The 20,109-nt window shown below is 40.1% G+C and overlaps 2 protein-coding genes across 2 annotated transcripts; one reads left to right on the plus strand and one right to left on the minus strand.

Moving 5' to 3' along the window:
* Positions 1-7,221: 7,221 nt before the first annotated feature.
* On the minus strand, positions 7,222-8,252 carry LOC136471647 (RING-H2 finger protein ATL39-like). Its single transcript, XM_066469393.1, has one exon. It carries the CDS (start codon positions 8,096-8,098, stop codon positions 7,538-7,540), a length of 561 nt encoding a protein of 186 aa, XP_066325490.1. The 5' UTR covers positions 8,099-8,252; the 3' UTR covers positions 7,222-7,537.
* An 8,336-nt stretch (positions 8,253-16,588) lies between these two features.
* Positions 16,589-17,324, plus strand: LOC136471648 (E3 ubiquitin-protein ligase EL5-like). Its single transcript, XM_066469394.1, has one exon. The coding sequence runs from the start codon at positions 16,673-16,675 to the stop codon at positions 17,159-17,161; it is 489 nt and encodes a 162-aa protein (XP_066325491.1). The 5' UTR covers positions 16,589-16,672; the 3' UTR covers positions 17,162-17,324.
* Positions 17,325-20,109: the final 2,785 nt, after the last annotated feature.

The raw sequence follows: 20,109 nt of genomic DNA on the forward strand, positions 1-20,109 counted from the left end.
ACATCTACAGGAAACATTGTCTTTGGAGCAAAGGAGACATCAATAGAAAGAGCACCTGTCTAGTTGCTTGGGAGACAGCTTGTATGTCCAAAGAGCAGGGGGGACTAGGAATTATTGACATCAAGGATCAGAACACTGCACTCCTCCTCAAATTCCTAGACAAATTTTTCAACAAGAGTGACATACCATGGGTCAAATTAACCTGGTCCAAGCTATATGCTAACAAGCAAACACCACCCCAGGCTAGAAGTCCTGTGGGCTCCTTCTGGTGGAAAGAGATCATGGGCCTCTTTGGCAAATACCAGGCAATGGCCATCTGTAAACCCAACAGTGGTGACACTGTACTGTTCTGGTCACAGATTTGGACAGGCCAAGATCAAGCTCTAAAAGACCTATTCCCACAGCTATACTCATTTGCCATGACAACGTAATTAATGAAGAAAGAAAGCTCAGTTCAGTTCTTCATTGAACAAGAGGAAAACCGACTTTTTAGTCTTCCACTGTCACAGATGGCTGCCGATCAGCTAGAAGAAATTGCAAACCAGATACAAGATTTTGATTTTGCAGAAGAACAAGATGATGTCTGGAGCTACTGCTGGGGGCCCTCCAATTACGGCAGCAAAAAAGCTTACAAATCTATGCAGGTTCATTCTGAGGCTTCACCTCTTTTCTCATGGCTATGGGCATCAGATAACTTGGGAAAACACAAGTTCTTCTTCTGGCTGCTGCTTAGAGATAGATTGAACTCCAGAAACCTACTAAGGAGAAAAAATATGCACCTTGATGAATATAACTGTGTCTTATGCAGTACAGGGGAAGAGGAAACATGTTTTCATCTCTTCTTCCAGTGCCCCTTTAGTCAGACTTGTTGGAGCACCATTCCAATTAATTGGAACCTGAGCATGCAGCCACTTGACATGGTAATACAAGCCAGAGAAGACTTTGGAAGTATCATATTTAGAGAAATTTTCATCACTGCCTGTTGGATCATCTGGATCACTAGGAATGGTGTCATATTCGATAATGAACAAGCCAATATTAATACCTGGAAAAGAAGATTCAGGGAGGAACTTGGCCTTGTGTACAAAAGCCAAGCCAACCAGGCAGCACCTACTTAGTTTGTGGAGAGATAGTTACACCTAATGTACTCTTGTTTTTTTGTTTGGGCCTGGATGCCTTGTATTTCTTACTTTTGTACTGTTCATTCTTTCATTTAATTGAAAAGCAAAAAAAATTTAGGTAGGGGACTCCCCTCCGATTCGGTCAAAAAAAAAGCTAACATTAGTGGGCCGACAACCAGAGAGTGTGTGTTTGCTCCCTTTTGAATGCAGAAGGGTGTCACATCAGAGTATGGCTCACGTTTGGAATCCATTGGTACATAAAATTTTCTGGAGGCGGGCATTTTTGGTTAACGTAGGTAGGCATTGCAACCGCCTCCATTTAAAGGCCTCTGTATTAACGGAGGCGGTTGTATTGCCCGCCTCTGTTAATCTGGCGTCGGTTAACGGCATTTATCGAGGTGGACATCCGTTAATAATCTCCAGAAAACCTAGATTAAGGGGCGGACTTCTGGGAATCAAACCCACGACCTGGCCATTTGCATCTTTTAGGGATCGAATCCCCGACCTAGCGCTCTACTATAGAGCGTCTCTACCACTGCACCACACACTCATCCATGTCTATATATAATATGTTTTTCTTTTATATCAATATTTCGTAATTTTATAGTAGATATTTTGGCTACTATGTACTCAAAGGAAAAAAAACTTTTAACTACAAAGTTTTAAATCTTATCAAGTACTACAACTTTGGTATAGGATGTATCTCCATCTGAGATTGTTTGAAAAATTCAAAAAATTTAATATAAAAAATATGTGAATTTAAAACACATCTTTGAAACTCTAAACGACTTCAAATAAAACACTTGTCAACAGCAAACATGTAGCTCAGGTCGGCCACTACAACTTTGATATTAACTGTGTGAACATTTGAAATTGTTTAGGAATTCTAAATTTTGAATTTCAAAATTTATAAACTTAGAACAAATATTTGGGACTCTAAACGACTTTAAATAAAAAATTCAACTACAAAGTTGAAGATTGTATCGAGAACTATAACTTTCTTATAGACCATGTCAACATCCGAGGTTGTTTGATAATTTAATTTCAAATTTAAAAATCTATAATCCTTACAACAAAATTTTGGGACCATAAACAGTTTCAAATCAAAAACCTTTTAACTACAAAGTTGTAGATCACGTCGAGGGCTATAATTTTGATATAAAGTTTATCTTCACCCGAGTTCATAAGAAAAAGTTAATTTTTTTATGCAACTATTTACGGAGGTAGACATCTTAAGACATCCGCCTCCGTAAATCGATTTACTGAGGCTAACATTTTTAACCGTCCTCTGTAAATTGATTTATCGAGGGTGGACATTTTTTACCACCTCGATAAATTGATTTACCGAGGCAGACAGTTTTGACCGCCTCTGTAAATCAAATATCCTGTCTCGGTAAATGCATTTTGCGAGGCGGTAACTTCTGCCTCCAAAAATTCCCCATGCATTACCTGAGGCGGTTGAATTCTGTGACCGTCTCCATTAATGTTTGGACAGTGACTTGAAAAATCGTTTGTATAGTAGTGATCCTCATGAGGGTGGATATTGCTCCAAAATTCTCTAGGTATAAAGCAGTTAGGATGAAGATACTTAGTGTTGCTATAAATGCTTGGGTTGCGAAATTTGTTTAATGCAGGAACTGAGCTTTCCAGGGGGAGATTTGTAAGATCTCCTGCACATGAGTTGCACGTGCCGCTGTTGGTTCTGGATAGCAGCGTTCTTGCACCATACTCCCTTGGTCCTGTAACATGGTGCATTCTAGCATTCATAATTTGTCTTCAAATATAATACATTCTAGAGGATAAAAACCAGTTTTGCATTAAATAATTTTCATTTATCAACCAATCACCATCAATCACGTTGATGATAGTGTCTGATTAGGAAATAAAATAAGAGTATATGCGTCTTTTATGTTCTGTCTTAATTTGTTCTAAAATTCCTAGAATGCACTATATTATAGGACAGAGGGAGTATGTAAGATACTGCATTTTCACAAAGTATAAAGGCATGATGCAACTTTGCAAACCTCACATTTCACCTAATTGGTAGGATTATGGGAGGATTACTCAGAAAGTGAGGAGGATGATGAACATGCTGAGTCAGAGGATGAAGGCTCAGAATCTGAAATGCAAGACGAAGGTAATGAAGATTGGACAAGCAACAATGGAAAATCTGGTGAAAGTGACGATGAGGATGCTCTCAAATCTGTGGAACACATGAAAAAGTCTGTGGATGACCTAAAAAGGTTGGTCCCGATTTATCATATCTCCCTGTCTTGTTGCATAAGAAATGTCTTCCGATGCTTTTCACAGAAAAGACAAATATTTGGATGTGTTTCTGAAAAGTTTACCTGTTTCATTTACAGGAAAATCCTTTGTGCCTCTCTAAAACGAGTGGACATTTGAGAAAATGATATTGTGCCACCTTTGTGCCTCTCTAAAACGAGTGGACATCTTGAAGTGTAGTGCAAAATGAATGTAAAGATATTATCCCTGGAGAACCCCATGACCTACTTAAGCAAATCAGAAATTAGATGGTTAAGGTGAGATATGACTTATTAATTTATTATTGCCTTGATGCATTATGATTGGCCTAGGCTTGCAATTTCATGACTTGAACTTGCTAGTGATATACATGAGTGTTTCCGGATTTAAATGTTTCTCCTATTTGTATAACTAGATATACGAAACGTGAATCTAATGAATCTGATTTTCGTTTTATTTTTTTTACAAATTTTATCTTGGTTTATATTTACTATAGCATTAGCACTGGGTGCACTACCGTTTGTTGTCTATTACAAACAATTGTGTGAAACTTAAACTATGAAAACAATATCGTCACTTGGTTGTTTTCATGTGCATCCTTGAAATGCTGCCGTAACAGTTAGCATGGGACACTCTACTAGTTCCTTTAAAACCTAGATTGGTTCATTCGAAATAAGTTTTAGATCGACTCAAGAACAGAGAAAAGCTTCCAAGAGACCCAGAGGGCTTTTTATCCTATATATAGATCATTGGATTGTGTAACATCCCAAGATGGTAGAGGCCAGAACTTGTTTCCATTATCTAAAAATGAAGATCATTGTATTGCAAAAATAAGATATCAGAATAGTACTCCAAAATATGTTTCTTTTCCACACGAGTACAGAATATTACAGATATAGATGCGACATCTTAAGATTGACAACGACATATATAATCTCAACATTGATGGACACGTCATTTACTGTTAAAAAGAGAATTAGCCAAAAATGTAAGTGCCTTTACAAGTTAGAGACTCAAATCTAGGTAGCTAGGTTTTACCATATTTGGCAATAACCCAAGGCGTAGCTTAGTTCGTGATACCTATTCTACCAAGGTTTTTGAGTAGTTCTTCCCACTTAAGCAAAATTGGTGCATATTTTTTCTCCATCAGTATTACAAATTGATGCCTTTGCTTCATCAGTATTACAAATTGATACCTATTTTTCTGTTATTATTTTTTGTACAGAGAATATATAGTGCGTCTGGTACGTTCCTGCTACATGTTGTTGATTTAATTCACGTCAACTGCCATCCGTTGTTGTAAAAATATCGGATTAGGTAGTACAGTACAACTTGAGTAATGTACCTATTGAAACAATTTCGACGAACATGCAAAACATATAATACTGTAATCAGAAAAAAAGATGTGTTTGGCGTAGGCTAACCGAGCAATAGGATAGTCTCGGATCCATTATTCAATAATGAAATATCCTTGGTGCGTACAAAGGCTGTTTTGTCTATAATGGCTCAAGAGTATCCTATGCCGTACACTAGGTACAAACAAGAAAGGGAGTTGTGGCAACTGGTGAGGGAAAAATTGGGGAGGTAAAGTTTTGATGTGCTAGGGTTTGGTCTAATGAGTGGACTTCTCTGAAAATTAGGCATGAATTGGGCTGGTCAAGCCCAAGCCATATGTGCCGACAGATTACTCGACCCTAATATTAACATTTACCCACCATCGACCGACGTTCTGTTGAGAAAACGAGAAATGAAGATAGACCATCCATCAGAAATCTTTACCTTCTGACCTTCTAACGGTATTTTGGTATTTTTAACGAACCATATTCGATTTTAATTTTGGACTGTGGTACAGTGAGTTTAGATTAGGACTACCATTTATGCACTGATAAATGCCTACTCGGGAAATTTTATAGTTGTTTGATTAACGTCGCATGTGAGGTGTATGCATTTAGGCAGAAGTCCATCTTAATTGTATGAATTACACTTCTTTATTTCCTTCCTCCCTCTGTTAATTTTAGGGCGCACTAGGAGTACGCCGACCAGTCTCCAGTCAGTTGGGTTCTTGTCCACTTTGTGCTCGTGGATGGGTGGGATGTCACACTTCTGTGAGTATAATTTCCAGCCTCGTTTAATACTCAGCTGCTACTGCTTGAAGACTCTCTTGTACTTTTCAATAAAAATGGGTAAACAGTTGAGTTAAATCACCACAGGATAAGAAGATAAGGTATTCTATGACGCTTCACCATGCATTGCCGTGCGGCTGAAGCTATTGAGCTATTGCGCAGCAATGTATGGTTGTATTTGGGTGGTACGGTGTAAGTAGCAATGCAAGAGAGCTACCTTAAGTAGCCATTTGTATCCCCAGAGGGCTTTTTTATCCTATATGTAGATCATTGTATTGCAAAAAGAAGATATTCAGAATAGTACTCCGAAATATGTTTCTTTTCCAACATTAGTATAGAATAGTACATATATAGATGCGGGAGATCGGGTGATCAGATCTTAAGATTGACAATCTTACATTGATGGATACGTCGTATACTATTAAAAGAGAATTAGCCAAAAATTTAAGTGCATGAATCAAGTTAGACGGCCTCCAACAACCGTTACCCAAAATACAAGACCAATTCCACGTTTGGGTAGCGCTACAGGCAAATGGTTCAATACCTATTTTTTGTCTTCTCCAACAACAAGAACCAAAAGAGAACTCTTTCTGCAAATGGGTCTCCAGGAGAGAGGATACTTAGATTTGAGTTATACCTCTCATGACACCAAAAATGGGTCTTCCATATAGGTATTCTGTTGGAGGCTATAGGTGTTCTGTTGGAGACCCATTTTAGGTTTGGGTCTCCTGTTGGAGACAGCTTAGAGACTCAAATCTAGGTAGCTACTAGGTTTTACCATATTTGGCAATATATCTTTTTAAACCCAAGGCCTAGCTTAGTTCGTGGTACCTATTCTGCCAAAGTTTTTGAGTAGTTCTTCCCTCAAGCACAATTGGTGCATATTTTTGCTCCATCTCTATTACAAATTGATGCCTTTGCTTCATCAGTACTACAAATTGATGCCTATTTTTCTTTTGATTTTTTGTACAGAGAATATATAGTACGTCTAGTACATTCCTGCAACTTGTTGTTCATTTAATTCACGACAACTGCTATCCGTAGTTGTAAAAATACCGGATTAGGTAGTGCAGTACGACTCGAGGAATGTACCTATCGAAACAATTGGACGAACTTGCAAAACATAATACTGTAATTTAGTTAAAAAAAAGATGTGTTTGGCGTAGGCTAACCGAGAGCAATAGGATAGTCCCGGATCCATTATTCAACGATGAAATGTCCTTGGTACGTACAAAGGCTGTTTTGTCGATAATGGCTCAAGAGTATCCTATGCCGTACACTAGGTAAAAACAAGCATTTGATGTCGCTGCTGGCTGCTGATGCCTCAATCTAATCGATCCTGGCCACAAGAAGCGAACGTGGTACTAAAAAATTTCATCAGCCCATAGTATTGCAATGTCCCCTTCAGCCCAGCATTGGATCAGCAAGCTAACTGCTTGGGTTAATTAGGCCGCATGATTGCGCAGTTGACAGTGCTGAGTCAGTTCATGGTTCCAAGGGTTTGATACTTTGATTGAAGAATAATGGGATTTGAGTAAAAGATTCATGAAACCACATCTCTGGGGCCAATTGTATATAGATAGTTCAGAAAAGGTTTGGGGAATAAGTGAACAACCATTGACCAGGATGCTTTCTGGAACCCAGAGAGAAATACAGCAAGTCATAGCAAAGCTTCACATACTGTTCTTTTTCACATGAGAGCTTGACACAGAAACTGAGCTGAGAAACAAGTTCCAATGCGATGCAAAATACTGCAGGACCTTAAAAAAAACTGTTCTAAAATGCGAATTGGCAGTACCGTGCAGAGTGATTGCAGAGAAGGTTTTCACTGTCAAAGAATGCACAAGCGGAATTACATGACACGGTACAGACATTGTCCTTGTCCGTCCCAATGGACAGAGATTAACACCAAAATTATGTACTTAGAGGGTATCTATCTAATCACTCACTCACTTCCAAGAAGAAGGCTGTAACAGAAAGCAACAGCTACAAGCTACCTACCTTTGCAGTTCGCCGTGGCGCGCGCGGGGGCTACACTTGGCTCTCCAGGTCCGGCTGCCGGCCGGAGGACCCCGGCACCTTGGCGCCAGCCTTGGGCGCCTGCTGCGGCGGCGGGAGCGCGGGGCGCGCGCGGCAGACGGGGCAGGTTGCGCGCGCGCAGAGCCAGGCGTCGACGCAGGCGACGTGGAACGCGTGCCGGCATCCGGGCAGCGCGCGCACCGCGTCCCCGTCCTGCATGGCGCTCAGGCACACCGCGCACTCCATAGGCGAGTCCCCGCCGCCGCCGTGCGCGTCCGCCTTGAACCTGAGCACCGGCATGGCCGCCAGCGCCACCTTGTCTATCCCTCCCGCGGGCCTCTTCCTTGCGGGCAGCCCCGCGCCGGAGTCCGTCCGGTGCACGCCGTCGCGGCCGCTCCAGCGCACGTAGAGGTAGTTCATGTACAGGATCACCCCGTACAGCACCAGGCACACCGCCGTGAACGCGCCCACCAGCTCCAGCGTCGCGCCGGAGGTGCAGCACCCACGGTGGCCCGGTGGCGGCGACGGCGGCGGAGTCCCCGGCGACGCGTCCACCGTGGACATGACGCTCATTAGTTGGCTGTCAGCTACCAGATGAGGGATGCCAAGGCAGAGCAAAAGCAGGGCGTCGTGGCGCGCGTTTCTTGGGTAAGCTCTGCCTCTGCTGGTCACCGGGTTGGTGCCAGCAGGGAATTGTTATGGGATTTGGGGAGTAATGGTGGGGTTCGAATTGGTGGTCTGGAATGGTCAGGAGGTTTGTATAGCTGTGGATTGTGATCATATCAGCGATTAGAGTGAGGATTATGTGATTAATTAACTGTGGTTTGGTGTGCTTCATCATGTGCTTCTCACTGCTCATGGATGGAGACAGGCTGCTGATGAGAGAGGGCGGGCTTTTGTTGCCACGAATGGTGCGGTTCGGCGCACGGAGCGGCAGTGAGCACGGAGCAGCACACGGATTTGGTCATTTGGATCTGGAAAAAGGGCACATGGATTTGGAGCTAAAGATTGACCTCATCATTGATACCTACATCCATTTACCTAGGCATAGTAAGTTAGTAACTTAGTGGGATTACTGTTAACTACAGTCTAGAACGACATGTTTAAGGGCCTGTTTGGGACTGTCTACTTCACGTTTTTCAGCTAAATAGGTGTAGTTCCACGAACTCTGCTTCAGGAAAAGAAGTGGAGTAAGTACATCATTCTAGAACGACATTTCTAGAAAATTCTGCTCCAGGAAGAACGGAGAAAATAATTAGTTAGCTGACTAAAAAACACCATCACGTCCCCTGCATTCCTACTCATACCAAGTTGGCACGAGTGCTCATGAGTATCTATGTTGTTCCATGCTTATGACCGAAACACAACTTCATGAGAGTTAAGAACAGGTATGGATGAGATCAGTGGCGGATGTGGGATGCGGGATAAGGGGGGGCTAAAACAACAGAGATGTTGATTTGCACGAAGATTTAACGGTGAAATCAAGCTTTTGCTACAGTAATTAGCATTGAAATCAAGAAATTAGGGGGGGCTGGAGCCCCCCCAGCCCCCCCTTTGGATCCGCCACTGGATGAGATGTTCCAGGTAGTAAATTATCCACAATAAATTCAGTTGTTGTATGGTTGTGGCACTCTAACTGTTTACCATCCCATGTGGATGTACAGAAAACTAGGCGTGTAGAGGTTTTTGCCCCATGCTCAATGTATAGAGAACTAAAAAAATAGCCATAACCTCAGAAGAAGTGGCAAACCAAATGAACAGAAGAAAAATCAAAATGTTCATAACAACTAAAGAAAAATATAGGTACCCAACAAACCAAAATGTTCATAATATATCGTATATGCATATCAAAAGCTATGTACATAAAAAAAACAAAACGACCTATATTTTGGGACAGAGTGTGGTACATTCAAATGATATTTAGTTCATTTCTATCTCCACTCAAGTTACCTGAAATGCCATTCTAGTTCATTTGAGCTAGTTTTTGGATCAATCCAAAAGATCCAAAGTAGTTCAAAGTAGTTAGAACTTGCATCCCTAAGTACAAGATGACACACATAGTAGTTGAAAAACAATTAGAAAAAAGACAAGGACCCGAAGTCCACCCTCAAATGCCCTGTTCGATTGGCTGATAAGCCTTGGCTGAAAGTACTGTTGACTGATTTATTGTGAGAGAAAAATACTATTCGTGCTGAAAAAGTACGGCTTATAAGCCAAGCGAATAGGGCAAAACTATATACACGGTTTCCGCCAGCTTAAACCCACAAAACCTCCTCGTGTCATTTATCTTTATCATCGCATATATAATTCATTAGCCCCGTTCGTTTGGAGGAATTTGGAAGAATCTGGAGAAATTTGTGAGAGAAACCATCTGTGAACAGTAAAATTCCTCCATGAACAGTACTTCCTCCATACCAGCCGAACGAGGCCATTACCCTCCTCCTTCTTACCATCTTTACATATACTTCGTTGCTAATAGCGATAAGAAGTTTTATTCCTCTTTTATCTTTATTGTTTAAAACTTTGAATAAATGATTTCAAATAAAATTTTTGCATAGTTGTAGATTTATTCGAAACCTACAATTTTGATGTAACTTTGCCTATCCAAGTCCATGTGAAAAGGTTATAAATTTCCAAAGACAATTTCAAATTTAAATTATGTACACGGACCGATACTTGTTGGTGTATCCGTGCTAATGGATAACACAGTTGGTTGGCTTATCGTTGATGATGCTAATTTTGTGCTCTCATGCCTTATACGTGCCGGTTCTAATTTCATCACCACGGATGAGTGTTTCCTATATTGATTTACTATGTTGGTGTGTGTAAGCTTAGAAAATAAATAAGTATAAAAGGTCATCCATATCAAACCAAAATAATTGGCATATATTCCATCTCTCCAAAAAAAAAAAAAACAATTCTAGGTTTATGACAAGTCAAATTTTCTTAAGTTTGACTAAATTTATATATTTGAATGAAAATATATTCCATAATCATTTCTAATAATACTTATTTGATATCATAAATGTTAGTAAACTTTTGAATAGATTTTGATGAAACTTAAAATTGTTTGATTTCTTAAAAAACAAGAATTGCATTGTTTTTGGGATCGACTGATGGAGGGAGTACAGTATAACGTGCATGTTTGAAAGTGGAGTAGGACTACGGTTCAGTACAGACTCCAATTGAAGCCAAAGAATTACTGAAACAACCCATCTACTCTAAACATGCCTTATTTGTCGAGCAAACCAGCCACTCAGGGGGTCATTATGGCCCTCAGTACTTCCATTTTGTCATTATAAACAGTGAACTGTTGTAGTCATCAGCAGGTTTCCGTATTTCTGTGTACCAACACATACCTGCGGCGGCGCCTCCGGATTCTTCGTCCTTTTGAAGTTGACTTGTGGAATTGTTCAGATTTGCCAAAGATTGCAAGAAACCGAAGAGACGGAGCAAAATTATTTGAGTGATGATGGGGACATGGGAATTAGGCAGAACTGGGCCAGGGGCATCCATAGCAAGTGGACAATAACATGATGCCTATCCACAAGGAGCAGCAACCCATGAGCTGCTGCCGCTGCTGCTCATGGTCTCTCACCAGTCACCACCGCTGTGTGCAAGTAAGTCTCCAGCGGTAAAAAAGAGTGAAGCTGAAAACTACTGACTGATGTGAAATAGGAGTATATATATAACTCTGCAGTTCTGCTCAATGCAAAAAAAAAAAAAAAATCTGCACGAGGAAATATCTAGTGTTACCTTCATAAGTCATAAGCCACGACATCGATATCAGGATGTGGTACAAATTAATGATCCACGGAAAGTTCTCAAGTCTCAACTGTGCAGGACTAGTTCAACATGACAACATCTTGGTCATTTTCATTTCATTTATCTGAAGTATATGTGTTCTCCCCAGATGTCCTTTTGGGCAGCTAGAGCCGTGCCCAAATTGTGCATGCATTCAGCTACTAAATAACTGGAGGTCTTTTCCGTTTGCTCCGTTCGCTTCGCTGAAAAAACAAGCCGAAACACTGTTCTGACTGATTTGTTGTGAGAGAAAAATACTGACGAACAGATGTTACAACTGTACCCAGATAAGAGGCAACAAAAAAAAAGCTGAAAAATACGGATTATAATACAAGCGAACAGAGCCAAAGGGCAAATGATTCAGTTAGTTAAGAATATCTTGAAACATGAAACGTGCCATGTTGCGTTATCCTGTTTGTGGTTATAATTTTTAGAATTTCGGACATTATCTTGTCTGCCATATGCAACCTGGATTTATCTATCTGTTATATATATATATATATATATATATATATATATATATATATATATATATATATATATAGAGAGAGAGAGAGAGAGAGAGAGTATATTTAGTAGCCAGCTACAAAATAAGTTATTCTGTAGCCACCTCCATTTAACATAATTTTATATACTAGTTTACGATAATGTCTATACATATTTACGATAGTTGGTTACTATAACACATGGGGATATTTACCATAATGTTATAGTAGACTACTTAGTAAGGAGTTACTATAATCTGGTAAATTAACATAGTAATTATCGTAACTCAAAGTGGCTACGAAATAAGTTATTTTATACATGATGCTTCGTATAGTGTATAAGCATCATGTATAAGTGGCATGTACGTGATCATGATCTTGGGAACATGACAAAATTCTCAACAAGGGTCAACAAGGTTTGACTAAACTCAACACAAGTACAAGTAGCATAAGTAGAAGGTTTTGAGCATGTATAAACATATCATTTGGCTTTGGTAGGAAATTTCTCACCATTGAGGAGTATGTGACACTATGGTTTTATGACATTTTTATCAGAAAATGGAATCTCCAAGTACCTTGAATAGAAAAGGTAGGATCTCTATAACAGGTGGGCCACCCCCTTGCTTGTGTGGCCTCTCCTCTTGATCTTGAGTGGGTATGAAGTGGTTTGGTGGAAGTTTGAGGGTTAGCCGACCCCCCTATGCTAGCCCTATGACAAGTGGGCCACACCTTCTTGGCGGGGACAATGTTACCTCACTCCATACCAAAGTTAAGCTGATTTGGCCAAAATATGATCGTTGGCCGACGTGTCAATTTTTGCCAGTTAGGCCCATCTTTTGCATGTAGCTTCTAGAAGCATTGCCCATCATCATGATGTATTTGGATGGTCAATTGGCCATACTTGGGTGGTCACCCAACGTGTCAAGTTGGGCCCCCAAGCTTGATTTTTCATCCACTTTGTACCTATATTCAAATAGAGAGCATGCACATGTAGAACCAAGTTATTTGAACCAAAATCATTCATGGTTGGCTTATGTCCTTTCATATGTGACACTTTTGTGACGTTTTTGACCATCCAAAATGTTGACGAAATCATCGTCAACATAGGCAAGTACCAATCTAACCCCGGTGTAGCTCACCGAGTAGCTATAAGGAATATCCTAAAGTACTTATGAAGGACTAAGGATATGTTCCTGATTTGTGGATATGAGGTTGAGTTTGTAAGTGGTTACATCGATGGTAGCTTCTGGACCGATAGAGATGATAACAAGTAGCAATCTGATTTTGTGTTCTACCTCAATGGATTTGGGGCAAGCTAGGAAAGTTCCATGCTAGAGATGGCATTTAATTATACCAGCAGGGAGGACGAGTACATCGCAACTTCGGAAGTTGCCAAGGAGGTTGTTTGGACCATAATATTTGTTTCTAAGTTGGATAACATTCCTAGTGCACCAAGTCCTTTGGAATTCTATTGTGAAAATAGTGGTGCCATCGCACAACCTAAGGAGCCAAGGTTGTAGCAGAAGTCTAAACACATACTTCAGTGATGTCACCTTATTCGTGAGATCAACGATATAGGTGATGTGAATATTTGTAGGGTGCACATGGATTTGAATGTCGTTGATACATTGATGAAGCTTCTTCTATGACCAAAGCATGAGAAACACGACACAAGTGCAATAGGCATTAGATACTTACATGATTGACTACAATGTGAGTGGGAGATGATTGTATGGCGTGTTATGTTTATGTGTTTCGAATAAAGTGTTATTCAACCTTGAATTATCATTTTTACATTTTTTGGCAAGTATGTGACTTATTCGTGAAGCCCTTTGTTTTTATAGTTTTATTCAAAAGATCCCCAGTCTTATGCCATTATGCAGGACAATAAAGATTTTATAGACAAGAACTTGTATTGATTGATGATCATGTTTCAAGGATCATAGATATAGAGATATTTTGACGATCATGTTCCACTACATTGACGCACAACGTTGGACCGAGCTGCTCCAATCATTCTTTCACTATGTTGCTCTTCTAGTAATAACAATCTATCATCTCCTACTTGCATGATATCTTGGTTGAACACAGTAGATTTATTTATGCTAGTGTAGCATACTCATTGTCCTTTAAGTGGCCTTTCATTGTTAGGTGTAGGACAAAATCCCCAGTAATCCTAACAATTAGGGCAGTATGGAGGGAACGAAATTATAGAGTTTTCAACCGTAAAAATCAAACAGTGTATGAAGTCATCAACAACATACAGGGTAGGCAAGAACATGGTACGTAGATAAAAATATTATCAACTACAAACTTATAGATCATGTTGAGAGCTACAACTTTGATGTAGGCCACGTCAACATATGAGGTTGTTCGAAAAATCAAAACAAATTAAATTCAAAATTAGAGAACTTAAAATGATTATTTGCACTTGTAAATGATTTTAAATAAAAAACTGTAAACTACAAAGTTGTAGATCTTATTGAAAAATACAACTTTGATATAGACTATGTTAACATCCGAGGTTATTGGAAAAAATAAAAAAAATCAAATAAGTTTGGTAAATTAAAATATAAAGTATGTATTCATACAACTTCTTATGAAAAAGTTATGTTTTTTATATAAGAGAAAGAGAGACCAAATGACATGTGGGCTGCATTGCCACGTCAGCAAAACCACCCAAGAAACCACTTTGAAATGGTGAAAGGGGCATTTTGTCTGGTTTTAAAAGTTCATATGTGTATATTGTCTAGCATTGAAGTTTGAGGGAGACTTTCAAATTCAGCGACTAATTCACGGAGTGAATTGAACCATCTTTTTTATCTTGCGTTTTCTCTAGTTTTCCTGTTGCTTTGTTTAATGCAATTACTATTGTAAGGGTTCAAAATCTCTTGTGTACCCTCATATGTGTAGAGCTTTGGTAATGCTACCACTCGGATGTCCAGACATAGCACATACATCAGACGTTTAGTACGTCCACCGTACAAAAAAGTTTTCCCCATAGGTGCCCCCGTTAATTATTAATTTCTTTTTAATACTGCGCTTTGCATATCCGTATAGTCGCTTATGTCTCTTTAACTCATCTATATGAGGACAACATTGTTGGCCAACTACACATCACTTGAAGAAGCAACGCAAGTCAAAGGTGCAACAATAACTTCCACAAGAGATTAAATAAAAAACCCTCTGGAAATCTTTTTCAAATCATAGATTTAACGAAATGTAGCATCAAATAATCAATTACTTCAATAAAAAAGGGATGAAACATCTCAAATCAGAAGAGAAATCATATATTACCACAATATTAAACATCATGTAGTGGAACATCTTAGTTTTGTTGTTGCAGCATGAGAAATGATCTATTGAAACATCTCAATCTGTTGCTGCAACATAGGAAATCAATGAAGTGCAACATTCAACATTCAATGACTGCAACATTAAAATAAAGGAGATGAGACATCCTTAATCTATAGGAAAGACCATATGTTCCTGCAACATCAATCGTTATATAGTGGAACATCTCAGTTTTGTTGCTGCAATATGAGGAATTATCAATTCAAAGATCTCAGTTTGTTTGTTGCAACATGGAAAGTCAATAAAGTGCAACACATCCAACAACTAGTTACTGCAACATGAAAATAAATTAGGAGATGAGGCATCTCTAATCAACATGAGAAATAAAGGAGATGAGACATCTATAATCAATATGAAAAATCATCGCTTACTACAACACCAAACATTTACGTAACTATGTTAGTTTTGTTGCGCCAACATAAGAGATCATCTAGTGAAACATGTGAATTATTTGTCACAGAAATATAAGAAATCTTCTGATGCAACATAGAAAAGTAACAAATGCAACATCCAAAAATCATTTGGCAAGCAACCTTAGCCCAAGAGATCCAAAGAGGAGGGTGTGGATTTGGGCCTCTCGGAGCAGGCGAGCAGCACAAGTTGTTAGACTTGGAGCACGAGGATAGCAGCAATTGAGTCCCCGGAGCCGAAGAGTGAGGTGCAGAGCATACTTTATAAGGCCATTCATGGAAGGTAGCAGAGGTTGGTGGGATCACCGAGAAGGAAGATGCGCGGACATGACGACAAAGAAGATATGCGGGTAGAGGTGGCAGCGTACAGAACGACTGGGTGAAGGAGAAAGATGGATGGGCACGACGATGAGGAAGGAACATGGGTGGAGGCGGCGACACAACAAGCGAGCCCTCACGGTGGACAACGAGCGAGTGAATCAGCATGTGTGTTTGGGCTGAGAAGCTCAAGTGATGAAACTTGTTAACACTGGATGCAACGTCGGACCGACGGAAAGTTGATCGTCCGGACGCCCTTGCCAAGTAGTCCCTCCGTTGTAAATTATAAATCATTCTAACTTTTTAGAAAGTCAAATCATCTCAAGTTTGAGCAAAGTTATTAAGAGAATTACAAAGATTTATGACATCAAATAGGTATAGTATGAAAATATAATTTATGGAAAAAAACAATGATACTTATTTAGCATCATAAATATTATTATTTTATTATATAAATTTGGTCAATGTTTTCACTTTTCAAGAAAAAATGAAATGACTTATAATTAGGGATGGAGGGAGTATTTTCGTTTTATTAACATGGGCTTTTTTTTTCTTTAAAAAACGGTGGGCACCGCTCCTGCCCGAGTGCCCGTTAGTTGAAAAAAAAACAGGAAACGGGTAACTGTCCGTGTTTTGGAGAAAAAAAAAAGCCACATCAAACCCTCAAAAGTTAAAGCCCGTGTCTACTAAACCCAGGCCACCAGGGCGATTCGCCGTGGCCCTGACTGCGGCGCCTCACCAACCAACGAGACCACGAAGCACCCAGCTGCCCGGCTATGTCGTCCTACGGTCCCACCGGCGCCCCGGCGGACGCGATGGAAGCTGCTGCCGCCGCCGGCGGCAGCTACCGGGTGTGCGACACGGTGGTGCTCGTCTGCCTCGGCTCCGCCTCCGCCCTCATCGTCCTCACGGTGGCCATCTGCTTCCGCCGCGCCTTCGCCAACGGGTACGCGGCCGCCGCCGTGGCCGCGAACGGCGCCGGAGCCACCGCTGCCAACGGCAGAAGCCAGTGCGGGCTGGCGCCGTCCTCGATGTCGGCGATCCCCATGCTCGCCTACCGGAGGGGCGCCGGCGCCGCCGCTGGCGCCGGGTGGGCGCAGTGCGCCATCTGCCTCGCCGTGGTGCGGGACGGGGAGACGGTGCGGTTGCTGCCGGCGTGCGGGCACCTATTCCACGTCGAGTGCATCGATCTGTGGCTGCGCTCTCATGCTACCTGCCCGCTTTGCCGGCGTGACGTCGTCGAGGCTCCCGCCGAAAAGGTTTGAGCTCACCGCTGGTGGCCCAAGATGACACGCCGGCTACTAGTTCAACTTGTTTCCTGCCATGATATTGGGCATCTATACCAAGAATTGTACGTGCTAGATAGGTCTTAGGCGTAGTTTCAATATTTTGTGGCTGGAAATCGAAACTTTTGTTTCTGCCATCTAATTCTGATTGGGGAAAACCCATCTTTTTATGATACACTTGGTTTTGTGCTTTTTATAATCTGCAATCATGGAGGCAAGATGCTAATTGAAATATTAAACATGTCTATGTCAGGGGACTTGGCAAGGGCCTCTGATAAGGATTGGATTAGATTGGCGTCTAGACAGTAGGATGATGAAATGGGTGGTGACATTGGTCAACTCTGGATGTATATTTTACGAATCTATGCCTATCATAACAATAAATTTATTATAAGAACAATGATTTTGCTTTATCGTGCATGCTGATTTGACGGTAGGCAAGTGAAATATTGTTTGAAATGGATGCTTCTGTCTTGCTACACACATATAGTCATGCTATTTTATTGCTCTCGAACTTCTGCTCTGCTTGTACCTCAAGGTGCCAGCAGACAAAAATATAATGTTATCATAGAAATTATATAGGACAGACTATGAGATAAAGGAAATGATGGATATAATCCTTACTTAACCTAAGAAGATATTTTGCTTACCGCGTATTTTGAGCCAGATGGTTGGGTTGATAATAGACTTCAATGATAGATACACATGTAACTAGGGCGTGTTGACTGTAACAAATAAGTAGAGGAATTAATTCACTTATAATCTCTTATAATTCATGATATATTTTGAATGTTTTGGTACCTTGTATTTTTTAACCTGTGACTTCCATTACTCAGCTGCTAAAGAATCGGCAGCAACAATTACATGAACATCACACGGAACTGAGGTAGAGAAAATCTCAACTCCCTCGACACACTCATAACCCGAAGCCGCCAAAGCATGGGCCCGCCTTATTATAATCTCTATTTCTAAAGACACACTCAAACTGAAAGAAATTTGACGACACTAGGGACTTCCGTTCTTCCACGAGGCCACTTTCCGGTCTGTCGCATGGATCATCGGCTGATACTTCTATGCTGGACTCACAGGGCGTCAGTCTCCAAGATGAGGTTTGTTTTTATCGGTTTCCATCACTATTTTTGGGCGATGAAAGAACGTGACCTAGTTGTGTCTTTCCCAGCTCCAACGAGCCTCAGCAAGGTCCATTCAAGGGCTCGAGGTCCGTTTGTGTGTCTGGTACGTGCGGACGTGCGGTGTGGGCGTGGGTGGTTATTTGGTTTCCTTTGCAAGGAACTGTAGCGAATATGGCCCTTAGTTTTGTACTTGTGATTTTGATTACGGTGTGGACACGTGAAGAAAAGTATTTTTTTTTCAAATTATAAGTCATTTTTGGGTACATAGAATTTGCCATGTATCTAGACATATGTTATATATAGATACATAGTAAAATCAAAGTACAAAAAAATCAAATAAAACGACTTATAATTTGGAACGAAGGGAGTATAAGCACAAGATAATGTGCAATGTGTGGCTTGTCTCGGCCGGAGGCTCAACGTGGGCATGACCTCTTTAAACGTCGGCACATGTATATTCCCTAAAATCCTAGTAGCATTATCAATCATCCCTAGTTCCCTGTTCAATTCACGACCAAACCTAACCACAGTCCCTCACGCCTTGCGGGCTAACTCCTTGCTCAACTCTCAACTCAACACTAAAACCGGGCAAACTATCTCCCCGAACTCTCACAATCTCAAAACCGTTTAAGATACCTCCCTAGCTACTTTGGTTATTAGAAGTGGTTTTGTAATTTTTAATTTAAAAAAGGCCTCAAGTAAGGCTTATAAACCACAAAAATAATCTCGAAGTTTCTAAAAACATGAACAAAAATTCAAGATATTTACTTGGACAAAAAAAATGCAAACAAAAATTTAGAAATCATAAAATTATATCTAAAAGTTTCCAACAATTAGATTTAGCTCTAGGAAAATATCAAAAAAAAAAAATGAAAGTTACCAAACGGTTTTAATTAAAGTCTAAACGTATTCCTAAACTTTCAACAACAACGTAAACACGAGATGGAACCAACATGAATGCAAAAAAGTCTAAAATTTATTTTGATTTTTCACAATTTAAAAACCTTATTCAAGTGTTTTAAAAAAAAATCATGGAATAATAAACCACCTTGAAAAACCACTCCTACTAAATAGATCATACGGTATTTAAACTATTTTGAGAGTTCAGAGAAAGTCTAAGAGATTGGCTAAAAAAAGTTCTAAAATTACTAATTTAGCTTTTCTTTAAAATGAACACACCCAAAAAAGCTGGGCAAGTCCAACAGACCATGTAAAATTGGCACTCTCCATATTCAAAACTGCCATGTTACCTATCTTTGGAGAGATAGCTACATTGTATAAGTTGTTTTTCTTTTTGGGCCTAGCTGCCTTGTAATTTTGTGCATGTAAATATCATTCTTTCTTTTAATGAAAAAGCATAAAAAAATGTAGGGGATTCCTCTACCGTTTCGGTCAAAATGTTACCTGGACTTTTCGGATTCATCGCATCCAAGGTGTCAGATCGGCCAGGCTTTGGCACCGCCTTGACTGGACCCTGCCTTCTACAACCGACCACGAGGCATCAAATCTTGCAGTGGGCAGCCGAGTATGCCCTCCGTCTCATTTATTCATGCTGGTCAAATTTTCTTAAATATAACTAGATTTATAGAAAATATTAGCAATATTTATATATTCAATAAATTGATTTTTAAAAAATATTGAATGATCTATCTAATGATACTAATTGTGTACCATAAATATCAATACTTTCTTATATGTATTTGGTCAAAGTTGAAATGTTTATCTTCCTGAAGAGTGGGAATGACATTTTATTTTGGGTGGAGAGAGTACTCCTCTAGCCAGCCACCACGCTTG

The sequence above is a fragment of the Miscanthus floridulus genome, chromosome 8 (assembly GCF_019320115.1).
Source record: "Miscanthus floridulus cultivar M001 chromosome 8, ASM1932011v1, whole genome shotgun sequence".
NCBI lineage: Eukaryota > Viridiplantae > Streptophyta > Magnoliopsida > Poales > Poaceae > Miscanthus > Miscanthus floridulus.